The sequence below is a fragment of the Phalaenopsis equestris genome, unplaced genomic scaffold (genome assembly GCF_001263595.1).
Source record: "Phalaenopsis equestris unplaced genomic scaffold, ASM126359v1 Scaffold000428, whole genome shotgun sequence".
Taxonomy (NCBI): domain Eukaryota; kingdom Viridiplantae; phylum Streptophyta; class Magnoliopsida; order Asparagales; family Orchidaceae; genus Phalaenopsis; species Phalaenopsis equestris.
Genome location: NW_018164869.1, coordinates 2,220,426 through 2,234,113, shown reverse-complemented (window position 1 = coordinate 2,234,113; position 13,688 = coordinate 2,220,426). Strand labels below are relative to the sequence as shown.

The 13,688-nt window shown below is 38.0% G+C and overlaps 2 protein-coding genes across 2 annotated transcripts in view; both read right to left on the bottom strand.

The window, feature by feature from the left end:
- LOC110027531 overlaps nucleotides 1-1,208 on the bottom strand; it is a 6,012-nt gene extending 4,804 nt beyond the window's left edge. The window contains exon 1 of the mRNA XM_020729005.1: nucleotides 528-1,208. Within this exon, the coding sequence (XP_020584664.1) occupies nucleotides 528-1,112 (585 nt within the window). The 5' untranslated portion in view covers nucleotides 1,113-1,208. The remainder of the gene's footprint in view (nucleotides 1-527) is intronic.
- A 9,321-nt stretch (nucleotides 1,209-10,529) lies between these two features.
- LOC110027443 (ethylene-responsive transcription factor ERF061-like) lies at nucleotides 10,530-11,703 on the bottom strand. The gene has a single exon (XM_020728888.1). It carries the CDS (start codon nucleotides 11,701-11,703, stop codon nucleotides 10,843-10,845), a length of 861 nt encoding a protein of 286 aa, XP_020584547.1. The 3' UTR covers nucleotides 10,530-10,842.
- Nucleotides 11,704-13,688: the final 1,985 nt, after the last annotated feature.

Sequence of the window (13,688 nt, the reverse complement as noted above, 5' to 3'; positions counted from 1 at the left end):
TCCTAAATAGGGGGGGCATCGTTATAAACCCGCCGCCGTACCATTTGGTTCGCATGTTTCGTCAGCTTATCCGAAACTGCGTTCGGGTTTTTACACTAAACGCAAGCCGCGGGTCGACCTTTGCGGCCGGCCCGCAAGTCTCATTTCAGGATAAGCGACTTATCAAGCGACTTATCATGAAATGCACAAACTGTCCCAAACGGACCCACAGTTAGGTTACAGGGAGTTTACATGGGGTATAACGAGATTATAACCTCTCAATACCCTCCCTGTAACCTATTTGGGATACTGTCATACATCATAAGCAAAATTAAAAAAAAAAAAAAAACAGAAAAGTTCTCAAATTCTTAAATAAAAGAGTTCTCAAATTCTTAAATAAAAATTGATTCACGGAAAAAAAAACGTTTTTTTTCGATAATTATGAAACAAGAATGCTCCAGATTCAGATTGAAATCGCCCAAATCATCAAAAACGAGAACCAAAACAGAAGAAGAAGAAGAAGAAAAAGAATGGAAGGATTTGCATACCTTGATCTCTGGAATGAAATAAGCAATGTTGCAGAGGAAAGCGAGCTGCCCGAAGAGCTTAGTCTCCGCCCACGATGCTTTGTTCAATAACCCGGAGAACTCCTCCCGATCCCATTCTTTCTGCTCCTCCTCAGACTCGTAGCTCACTCCGCAGCCATTATCATCATCCTCCCACTTCACCCCCTCTGCTTCTCCCCTCCCATTCCTCTGCCGAAAATCCTTCCATCGACTCCGAATCTCGCAGATCCTCTGCACCCAATTCGCTTTCTTCTTCGACAAATTCTCATCCTGAAAACCAGCAGCGATTTCCTCCTCGCTTTCCTCCGCATCAAACAGGCCGACATCCTCTGGCTCGAAGATCAGCGATCGGATCGAGCTGGGGAGGATCGATCCTGAAATACCCAACGGAAAGGCTCCGATCGATCGACTTGCCTTCAATCCATGCGAAGCTGCCGCGAGCCGCGAAACTCTGAAAGAGCACCGCAGCAGCGGCTCTGATCGCGATCGACGCAGCCCGAGTCCGATTCCGAGCTCTGCATCCGTCGCCGGAGAAACAACGGACGTTCCCAAGGCTGCAAATGTCATGGCGGCAGCGGCTCCGTTTCTCCGATTTGATTCAGAGATTCTTCGGCCCCTACTGCTCTGGTTCTGGCCTGCTTCTCAAATCGGGGAGGAGTTCTAATTTTGGTTGGGGATCGTTTCTTCCCGTTGTGTTGGGAACGACATTTGCCATTTTAAATGGAGTGGAGCCCTCCAAATCACCCAAATTATTTATTTATTTATTTTGTTTCATGGAAATTAACATTAATTACTTCTCAAGTTAGAAATTACATTTCAAAATTTTAATATTCAAGTATGTAATAATAAAAATTTTAAAATTAAATAAAAGTATCAATAATATGCAATTAATAAATTCACCACTTGGAGAGGATGAAAGTGAAGTCCGTTGTTCCATGTCGAATGTCCATTGAACTCCACCCGCTCCGCTGACCATCACCGACCACTGCTCGCAGGACGTCGTCAAACACTATTGACCACCCCTGCTCGTTGCAATGAAGCCATTTACGGAGTAACAACGTACACTGCGGAGTACGAAGCATCGTACAAAGTAACGACCAACGTTATAATGTCGCTCTCTCCTAAGCCATTGTAATAATGCCTCAAAGAAACTGTAATGCACATAAAGTGTAGCAACACACATCGAAGATGGTGTTATAATGCATCATGAAGATGATGTAACAACACACTCGATAATAATTGTTTATATTTTTGTCGCTCTCTCCTAGCAACTCACTATTATGGCCTACATGACCAACTACGGCCTATGTGGTCTATGGATCATACATCTCCCAAATTCAACCTCTATTGCTTACGAATAACATCACAGCTCATGCTACTCACAACTCCAGCCTCTGTGATCTATGAACACTATCACAACTCATACAACTCTTAACTCTAGTATTTGTGACCTACATACATTATCACAGCTCATGCAGCTCCTAATTTTAAATATTAGATATATAAATACAAAGAATTAGATGGTATGCCACATACTCCCTCGTGATATCCGCCGCTTGGTACGAACAAAACATGTTCTAAGAAGAGTGTGGATGGCACTTGGAAAAACCTCAAGACATATATTGCTTGAGAAAACATATACATATTGCTTGAGAAATTTGAGGCTTTATAATAGAGGTTGGTGGACGAAATTAATATAGATGAACAAACATGGTCATGCAATTCATCTCTCAACACTTGGCCAGCTAGCTTGCACCGAATATATATCATATCGCCACCGGATGATCTTATTATTATTATGAAAGGAGTTAGATTGCAATAATAAGGAGCTTTTTAGATGGAAAAGATAGGAGCCCCTTTACATTTAGGGTCTGTTTGGGGCAGCTGCAGCTGTTTGAAGTAACAACTGTAAAGCTACGGTGACTGTTACTATTTTTTTTTTTTTTTCTTTTGAAAAAGTTAGGCCACGGCTTTCTCGCAGGCACCGTAAATAGCGAGACTTGATGAGAAAACATAATTCTTTGTTGTAGATTTTTGAGAACATTGTCAAAACACAATGTTGCCAAAGTAAAAAAACTGTGGTGCGACATCAAACTGTTCTTAATATCACTCCCTTTTTATATATAGTTGAGTTTCTATTAAACTTTATCACATATTAATATCTAGAGATATGCAGTTATCCTTTTCGTCCAATCATTATAAAAATTGAGATCGTGTCTTAGATTTCTTCTTCAAAGTCAACTAGAGGCAATAAAGGATCGAGATGCTTTTCTTTTTAGAGGACTTTGTATTTGGCCATCAGCTTTCGTTCTCGGTGGCCGATTTGCCATTTGAGCTCTCGATACTTGGCCTTCGATGCTTGATCTTTAGCTCCCTATCCATCTCTACTCAAAAATTTGTCGTTCAAAGTTAGTTCACTTCATCATCTACACATGGACTCATCCTTTTATCAATTGGTAATTGTATGGGATCTGTTAATTGGAGGCTACTCGTGTCAAGCTGGCACGAGTAGCCCCCAAGTATATTATAGATGTGATTTTAATGGTGTAAATGAGATGAGTTTGGGAGATTATCATTAACTTAGAATGTTTTTTCTTAACCTTATTTAACTCAAGTTTAACCCTACTTAGTTTCTTAAACTCATATAGTTATCAAAAGTTTATTCAAAATATATGAAAATTTGAAGGTCAGAATTTTCTTAATTAAGCATACGAGACCCAGTTATGATTAACTCACAACTCGTTAATATATGCAAGTGAAAAAATGTTATAATATAATAGATTTTCACAAAATTATTCATTTTTAATTATTTTATTTTATTTCGATGTGAAAGACATCTAGTATAATATAATTATATTGAAAAAATTAAAAATACAATCATATTATACTCCATGTAATAACTTCTATTACACATTTATGGTCCGTTTGGGGCAGCTTGTGAGTTTCAGGATAAACTGCTTATTCTGAAAAGCGGCCCACGGGCCGACCGCAGGGGTCGACCCGCGGTCTGCGTTTAGTATAAAAATCCAAATGCAGTTTCGGATAAGCGTAGTTTCGGATAAGCTGGTGAAACGCGCGAACCAAACAGTACAGAGACGTTTTGAAAACGCCGCTCACACTTATGACCTGTCCCAAACGGACCCCAAGGTGTGCTTTTGGGTCAATTTGTGCTTATTCAAATAAGCAGATTATCTTGAAACGCGACCTGCGGGTGTCCCATGGGGTTCAATCCGGGGCCTACGTTTAGTGTAAGAAGCCAACTGCATTTTTCGATAAACTGCTGAAACGTGTTTTCCAAACGGTAAAGCGTTCTTTTAAACATATCACCCTCCGAATTTAGAAATAGACGACAAGGAGGCGGTGTGTCACGGACAAATAGTCCCACATCGGCTAGGTGTAGGGCCGAAAAGCAGTATTTAAGTCCTGGGCTGCCCACCACCCATAAGGGCTCTTTTGGGAGGTGACAAGTGGTATCAGAGCAGACTACTGCCTGCCAGGTGTGTGGACTCTCCATGGTCCAGTGGGACCCTCGGTGGAGCCGATCCGTGACGAGGGCGTCACGTGATTGGGTGGAGGAGAATGTCACGGCCAAATAGTCTCACATTGACTAGGTGTAGGGCCAAAAAACAGTATTTAATTTCTGGGCTGCCCACCTCTCTTAAGGGCTATTTTGGGGTTTGAGTCGCGCCTCTCAACGCGGGGCCGCACCTTCCCGAGATGCGTGCGGATCCATCTGGAATCTCCTACACAATTTGGGAAGTCTTGACGGGAAATTCCATTTTTAAGCTTAAAAAATTCCGACTTTACTTGTAGCATTACACTTATTATTAAATAATGGAGAGATTGCATGCATGCCACATTATTTTTATATTTGTATATCCCATATATATCTATATATATATCATATACAATATTAACTTTTGGGATTTCATATTAATGTTAAGTGTTCCTTATTTTAATTTTGTCAACTAAACTATGGGATTATTAACATCTTAACTCTACTATCATAATATCACATTTATTTCTTGATGCATTTTTTGTACCAAATTAAGCTAGAGATACTTGGGTCTCATTAATATGAGTTTATTGATTCTTCTTTCAAGGTTGAGAAGTAAAAAACTGCAAAATTTTGTTTTTATAGAGCGTTTGTTGAAGTTTTTTGTAAAATAGAGTCCTGCATCGTCTGTGAGTACATACAATTCGATAAATATCTTACTTTAATTTAAGAGAGATATAAGAGAGATGTGTATGAGGCTTAAGAGAAAGTCTCAAAGATTGTGTATTGAACTTGAATATCCTGTAAACTTGAAAAATAATGGCTCATGAGAAGGTTGTCAGTGGCACTGACATGCACTTAGCGTCGGAAATATTCCAACTTTAATCCAACGCAAATCTGTAAGAAAAATAAAAAAAATACAACAAAACGATTATATTTTCACACATCTGTATAGAACAAACGTAAGCAATATAATTTGACATAATTTTATATATCATCATAAGTGATAAAAGAAAGCTCTAACATATCTAACTAATGATACCAAATTAAATTAAAGATAAACCAATTAAAGTGTTCAATGTTCAGAGCTACAAAAACTAAAAGTTCGATTACACAGAAATGATAAAAACATATAATTAGCCCCTTTATCCGGGGAACATCATCAAACAGATAAGAAAATCATAATCTTCATCATCATCATCATGCTCATCATTCTCCTTATCCTACTCGACAACACCTATATTTCGATTGCTTCAGCGATCAAAACCCTCGTCAGGTGTGCTAGACTATTTGTAACCATCTGCTGGCATTCACACATATGTTCGAGCTCTTCATTCATCATCATGACTCACATGAAAAGCTCCTCATGCTAAGCCTGTAACGACCTAGCGCCACCCATAGCTGCACGGGTACGCTCGTCCTCAAACGTTATCCCATTTGCTCTGAGGCCATACACTATCCCCTTCTTCTTCCATGTCGCTTGTATCTAGAACTCAAAATTGAACTGAGCAGTGGTAGGTTGGCTACCAATGCTGCTGGCGGACGGTGAGGTCTGACCAGTCATCTCCTTTTATCTCTCTCGAAGCTGCTCATACTCCTCATGCATAACAAAATTCAAACATTAATTGACATTTTAAACATTTATTGACATATTAATAACCCCTCAAGAAATTAGAAAATTAAATTTTTAAAACTTGCATTGACACACCAAGAGTGGTTGGGTACCCACTTCTGTGTGCCCCTACGAGCCGATGTGTAAGGACATGCAAGTCTGCTGTAGATGGCTCTCTATTAAGCTCCTTGGCCTGTATACATGATCAGATAAATATAAGAGCCACGTAATTACATAAATATGTAAGCTTCTCAAACTTGATCTCAAACTTGAGACAATATTACTAGCCTTCAGTAGTGCTCTGTGTGGGGGATCGAACCTCAAATGTGGAGTGCAGCCCCTCTGGCTTCCTCCATTGTTTGGTCATGTTGATTTGTTTGTCTCTTTCTTTGGTATTCTGGAGAGGCACATGCTCAACTTAACTTAGCCCAGACTTCCCCACCAACCCACGAGGCCTCTGCCCCTTCTTATGTGTGATAGTGAACATATCCTCGAGCCCATGCCCGACAGAAACCTTAAAAATCGGTCAAATATGCTAGTGATATTCCAACAACAAGTAAAATGACCACTGCAAATTAGAAGTACTTAATTTTGACTAGCATAAAAAAGGTAGAAATTATCATTCTATTTCAAATTAAAATATCATACCTCGAACTCCCTAAAATAGATATCCCGAGCGATAATATGAATTTACTTCCATGAGAGATATGACTGATCATACCTGCATCAAATGATCTTTGTGATCAGCATTACATGTAGCCTGGAGGGATAAAACATGTAAATGAAACATTAGGTACACTATAAAATGGAATGAAAATTGAAATTATTATACTTTAAAAAAGAAGGTTGACTTATGGGTCGTTCTCCAACTCAATATAGACTCTATCGGTGGTGTCAGCCATCTCAGGTGTTGGAGTCGAGGCACCTGGCTCATCAGATGAAGAATCTGGGTGAAATATGGTGCATGAGTGGGAGGTGGTGCCTGCGAGGGACCTGGTCCGGGAGAAGGGGCAACAGAAGAGTTCCTTGGATTGGTTGCATGAGGGTCGTACTTGTTAGCGCCACTAAGGACCTTCTTCAGCCTTCGATATGTGTTCCCCAATGACGGATGAATGCGAGGTTTTTGTAGAGGCCGAGAACCTGCCATTTGCAACAACAATAAATTTTAGAATTAGTAAACGTGATTAGTATGGAATATAAGACATAAAAGTAAAAGCAGAATAGCGAACCATGCCATGTCTAAGCATAAAATGAAAAAAACAGTAGGATAACTACAATGCAAGAAGCGAAAGTAAAAGCTAGATGGTGCATAAACTAATCATCCATTGGTTAATTACATCTTGAGGGATACCCAAGTATACCTCGATAAAAGGGGTTTAGCTTTTATTATCATGATTTTTGGGAAATAGGTCCATAAAGGGTGGTTATTTCGTATGAGAAAGCCTCATTGCTTCGAGGCTTGCACTAAGCCATCGAGCACACAGTGAATCTCTCACATCCCAAATGGGTAGCGACTTCTCGACATATGGAGCCTACTATATGACCATGATCATTTTGATGGGGATATTTCTATGCATCAAAGCATGTTCGGTCCATAAGAGCATATAACAAGTCATTGTATCCCAAACGAGCGGCGGCTTATCAACATATGGTCGTTAAAATAATATCAATGAAGTCAAAGGAGAAGATATGGCTCAATAAGGGTAGTCAAAGGTAGGGAGGAGTTGTTCTAAGAGGTAGAGGTTGTCAGGTCATGGAACCACAGACTGGTCATCCCAAGCCACTGTGATCCTAAGTCTACTTGGTCTTGAAGGTAGTAAACCCAAGACATTCTAATATCCATGGTCAACAATTCGTGAATAGTGACATTCGCGGTGGATATCAGTAGCCCTAAGGTCAAAGCAACATGACTCTATCCTATGACTATCAGCTAGAGCTCTAAGAGGTGGGGATGCTACAAAAACGAAAGGAGAAGAATAGGCCCAGTTACAAAGGTGTAGAGGCTCCAAACAAAAGGACTTACACCTTATCTAGGTCTTGGAATCTTCTAACAGCATAAGAGCACTAGACAACATCTTAAGTAGAGATCTATGCTGGGTCAGTCGGATTGGAGAAGCACGAGGGTTTTTCCTCGTGACATGTAACATCATGCAATTTTTTACCGCAATTTTAAGCATGGAGACCCTATTAAATATGACTAGGGATATGTTCATGCATGTAACCCATTTTAAAACCAGCTTGAAGGCCATACAGAAAATCAATGACAGGTTTTGAAAGGTCCTGAATCTTTTAATCAAAAATTTTGATTGATCTTAATATTTTATTAAGATTTTTTAAATATAAATAATTATAATTTTATGGTCCTTAGTGAGCCTAGATTATAATTTTTGTGATACTCAAATCACATAAATAAACAATATAAACAATCCAGGCACACAGACACACGAAAAATAAAGCACTCTAAAAATATATAAAGAGGATAAAACACCGCTAGATCGGCAACATATCCCAGGAAAACAATAAAAGTGGTCGGACTATGCATATACATGCATGATCTTAAGTTTATACAAAAATGTAAAATTCAGACTTAAGGTAAGGGACACAAGCTGCCGCTCATGGTTCTCATCACGTGGTTTGGTGCGTCATTCACCGTGAAACTCTTGCCCATACCTTATATCTGATACAAACTCTCATAGGACTCTATCAAATACATTAGAAAGAGAAAATTAAGACATAAGTTGCATAAAACAAGCATTAGCGAGAAAGCCATGCAACACAAAATAGGTAGTGCCTTATAATTGGGGGAGCTAAAGAGCATCTACAAATAAAGGATTATAAAGCATTACTTACTCCCTCATAGAAGCACCCATGTGAGTGTGTATGCAGACACAACATCCTGCAAAAAAAACGCCTTATTATACTATCATGCATATCAATCATGTAAGACACCAAAAGTACAAAAGTGACGCATGACTAACACAAAAGCAAAATAACATAGAACAATAGGTGTCAAAAAGAACTACCCATCATTCTAAATTCTAGCCTAACACACCATACAATGATAAGTGCCCTAACCAACATCTAAGTGCATAATAAGTTTCTAGGTAAGTATGGCTTTGACAGGGTCGCAGCTCCGACCCCGTCCTACGGATCTAAAGAATCTAAAGGGTGTCACCTAAGATGAATTTTACAAAAGAGGTTGGTCTTACATATGGCCTACTTCGCTACATGCATAGTTTTAAAATATGGTGGAGCATAATGAGTAGAAAAATACATATTTTAATATTTTAAAATATGAGCTATAAAATGCAGGCTCTTAACATGCAAGGGTGACACGAGTTAGATCCATTGGATCCTTAGCAAATTCATACTCATGTCAATCCTGATGACTAAACTCATATTATTCATCATAATCAACGCGAAAAGCATTGCTTATTAAAGCATCGCAACCGACACATGAGTCACTCTCATAACTCTTCTGGCTCACTATCCATACAATCATGCAAATGCAAATGTAAGCAGTCAAATGACATAAGTTGCGACAAAGAGTATACCGTGAAGGCGGTGACTCGGGAAGAGATGAGCTTCTTGCGAATAGTTTGGAATCCATAAGAGGTAAGCTAAACTCCTCTAATGAAGAGAAAACCTCATCTCTAACGGAGTCACCAATCTTGCGAATACGTTGGGATTCGCAAGACATGCAAGCAATACTCCTGTAGTGAAGGGAGAGCCTCATCCCCAGTGAACACATAAGCAAAACTCTTTTGGTGAAGAGAGAGCCTCATTCGAAGTGTCTAGCTGTTAGGCTTCTTTATAGAGTTTAGGTTTGACTTTCCATCTAGAAATCTTTCCTACCATACCCTATAGTATAACGGTCCTGATTAATTCATGCCTATCATTTTAAATATCATTGATTCACCTTGTAAACCTTATCTAATCTTTTTAAAGAGCATTTCAAGCTTTTCAAACTATCTCCTGGATATGAGACATACTTTACTGGATAATCAAGCTTTTCTACACCTTTGGGCTCAAATCCTTTAAATTCTTTCATAATTCGACTCATTACACTAACCAAGGGTTTTCTTTAGTGTTCGTGACCTTAAGGATGTAATTAACTACGATGACTTGCTCTTGTAGGAAACAAGACCTTAAAATTAAAATAAAATTTATCGTACACGTGTGAGGTAAGGAAAACCCCTTGTTCTGTAGACCGAAAGAAGACTTTCATCATCCAGGCGATTAGACTCATTTCCAAGGTAATATTCTTTTCCTAGATAAAATGTCTTGTGAAACACACTATGGTGTTGCGAGCAAAAACTTCCCGATCAGGTTCTTTTTCTGTTGACTCTGCTGGGGAAGTGTTTTTCACTCCATCTTTTTTAATGAATCATATTATTAATTATCAGTAGTAGCTCTTCCCTTTCCATATTCTAAATACTATCTTTGGACTTTCCATTTTAGAATGGGTTCACCAATTTCACCCGAATTATGGGTCTCGCCCTATATCCTCTAGGTTTTAGGCTATTAATTTGAACCCCGTTTAACAAGTAGAACCTTCTCTTTCAGACCTATTTACGTGTAGTTACGCACCTCAATTTACTTTAGAGCCGTTTGATTTCACCATTCAAGCCTCGCTCTATCCTTTACCAATTTTTACTTAAACTAAAATTTTCAATTTAAAACACTTTAAGAGTAATTTTAAAACACAGTTCAAAATTTCAAATTAAAATTTAGAAGGCATTTAAAACTAAAACTCTTTAAAATAAAATAAAACTCAAAACCTCAAACTAAAAGATATAAAACATATTAACTCACATTTTTTACAATTATGTTTAAACTCATCAAAGATATAAATTTTGTTATATTTTCATGCCATAACTAAACTATCAAAATTTCATTTGAGAACATAGTCATGCTTCGTTCGATTAAGCAAAAGGTGACACCCGATATTTATCGTGTTCGATCGGAGACGACGATGCCTCTTCGATCGGAGACGACGATGCCTCTTCCACCTCGTGACTTTCGTGTAACAAAGCCTAGTGAGGAGCATAAACATGTAAATCTTTTACAATTTTTTTTTTTCTTAAATGAGAAGTTATAAATTTTACAAGTCTCAAATTCATGACCCAAAAAAAAATGCACTCCGGCCATCACCGGAGATTTGTATTCTTCTCCCATGAACTATTCGGCTAATTAGCAAGAACTTCCCAAATAAGATCGACATCAAAAGAAGGAAACCTGGCCAAAGAGCACTCCCCGCCGTCCATCTCCCCGCCACCTTCACCCACCATTAAGCTCTGTTCTCCCTTTCTATCCTCCCCCTTCTTCTCCCCCTCACCTCTCCTCTTCTTTCTCTGCTTTGCCAGCCGCTGACAAACAGCTTGAATCTTTGAATCCACAGCTAACCGGAGCTCGCGCAGTTTATCCGAGCACTCTGCTCCGGCGTCCCGGAGCTCCGGGAAGTTAAGCCGCGCGTACTCCCCACGAAGCTTGTACGCCGCCCGGTCGTAAGCATACGCAGCCGCCTCCGCCGAATCGTAGGTCCCGAGCCACAGCCGCATCCGGTTCTGCGGCAGCCTGATCTCCGCAACCCATTTGCCCCAATTGCGCTGCCTCACGCCCCTGTAAATCTTCTTCTTCATTTCAGTCTCTGCGGCGGTGGCGGCCGCAGCAGCAACGCGGTTCTGGTAGCTGAAGCGGAGAAGGAGCTCGGTCTGGCGGAGGTAGACGGAGGAGCCGAGAGGTTCTGCGGCGGGGGAGGGAGTGGTGGGGGGTGGAAGGTGGGAGAAGATGGAGTCGATTGCGTTTGTGCCGGAGAGTAGGAGGTTGGATAAAGTGGAGTTGAATTCGCCGGGAAAGGAGGTGGGGGTTGGGCTTTCCATGGTTTCCGGCGATGATGAAGGTAAAAATTGCACCTTTCTTCTCGGATTTGCGGAATCGGAGAGCGGAGGAGTTGTTCTGGTTGGGAATTTGGGAATTGATAAGCTTTTGTGAACTGTTATCTGTTGGGGGATTTTATAGAGGGAGCGGGGCAGAGTGAAAACCAACATAGCTTACAAGTTGGAAACTTTGACTTTTTTAAAAGACTTGTAACAATAAAAATAATAGTAATATATCTTGGTAGGTTTTTAATGATTTGATTTTAGGCCGAGTTATCTTCAAAAGATATAATTAAAATTTTTTGATCATATATCGGCTCATTTATTTCGATGTAATCACAATCTGAGCTAAAATTTGAAATAGTTTTTGAGGGATTAATGATCTTCAAGCAAAATTTGATAAATTCACAGCCTTTAACATCATTAGGGTTGTTAACGATCCGATTTCAAGCCGAATTGGGATCAGTTTGAAAAAAAAAAAAGATTCAATTCAAAATTTTTTATTGTAGTTTGGCTGGTTTAACTCGATATGAGCCAAAATTATAAGTAATTTTCGAGCGATTAACGATCTTCAAGCTAAATTCAGAGTCCTATCTACTCCTGTTTTGTGGGGTCATTTACATACATAGCGCACAATTCTTATGTATTTATAACTCTGACGCCTTTATTTTAAAAATTAAAAATTGGAAATAGCATGTAAATATTTAAAAAATGGAAGACATCATTTCATATGTCCTACATTTCCCTTCAAATAATATTAGTTTGAATAGAAAATAATTTTTTGTTTATTAATTTTCGCAATTAATAAAATTATTTCATAGTTTTTATTATATCTAGTTTTAAACTTAGGAATTTGAACTATTAAATAACAAAATTAAATTTAAATAAAATCAAACTAATATAAAAATATATTAGCTATTTGTATTTATGAATGCTTGAAATTTAAGGGTATTATTTGACAATCTAACTGATTTTTTTTGTTTTCAATTAAATTATATTATCTAAAGATTTAATTTTATTAAAAAATAATAATTTATCACATTGAAATATATCTTTCCCCGGATTATATATATAAAGAGTAAAAGTTATAAAATTTCTTCCTTAAAAACATTCATTTTAAATTCTATATTCTTATTATATCATTTTTAGTTAATTAATTGCACAATATATCTCACAAAAAAAAAATCAAAGAGAGAATATTACGTATGGAATATTATGTATGGAATCTGCATGAAGACCGAGTTTTCTATCTTTTAACAGAGAGAATATTACATATGGAATCTGCATGCATGCAGACTATTTGTATGATTGTGTCGTACACTGTTATATATGGATTCTGTACCTAATGACTTTTTTCTTTCAATGAGATTTTATTTATAAAATTTTTTGGCATGCAAAATATTTAAAATATCATTAAAAGCAAAAAATAATCATAGCCTGATCGTCATATATTTTTAAAAAGGTGAGGGTCACGTTCAATTTTGTTGAGAAGAAAACAATGAGTTACAACATGAAACTTCAGATTACAAATCGATCAAAAATAAACCGAACAAATACTAAAATAAACACCACAAGCAAACGAACTAACAACAACGCTAGCAACAACATCATCAAAATCAGAACACCAAGTCTACACCGCCAGCATCACATCACCAGTAACTTTAACAACAACAATAACATCACAACCACCATAAACATCAACCCGTAGATCTCCAAGCCCACAAGAAACAAACATACGAGAAGCACATAAATCACAGACATAAACTAACAAAACTCAGGAACGAACAATCCAAATGAAAACACGAAAAAAATAAAGAGACGGCTAGTCTAAGCTCAAAACACCACAATCAAACAAACTAAGAAATAAAGTAGCTTCTAAACCATTACTGTGAAGGTCAAAATCAAGTGGTAGGTATTTAATTTTAAATATTTTGTTCATACAAATGCTATTTTTAGCTATTAATTTTAATTTCTATTGCATGCAATGATTGAAATTGTTTGCATGTGAACGCATCTATCAATGCGGCTTCGCTGACTGATTTAGTCCATTCGGAGGCGAAATTTTCGCCATGTTTATATTTTAAAACACCAATAATATTATAGTATACCAATTTGACCTTTCATATATATATAGATATATATATATATATATATAC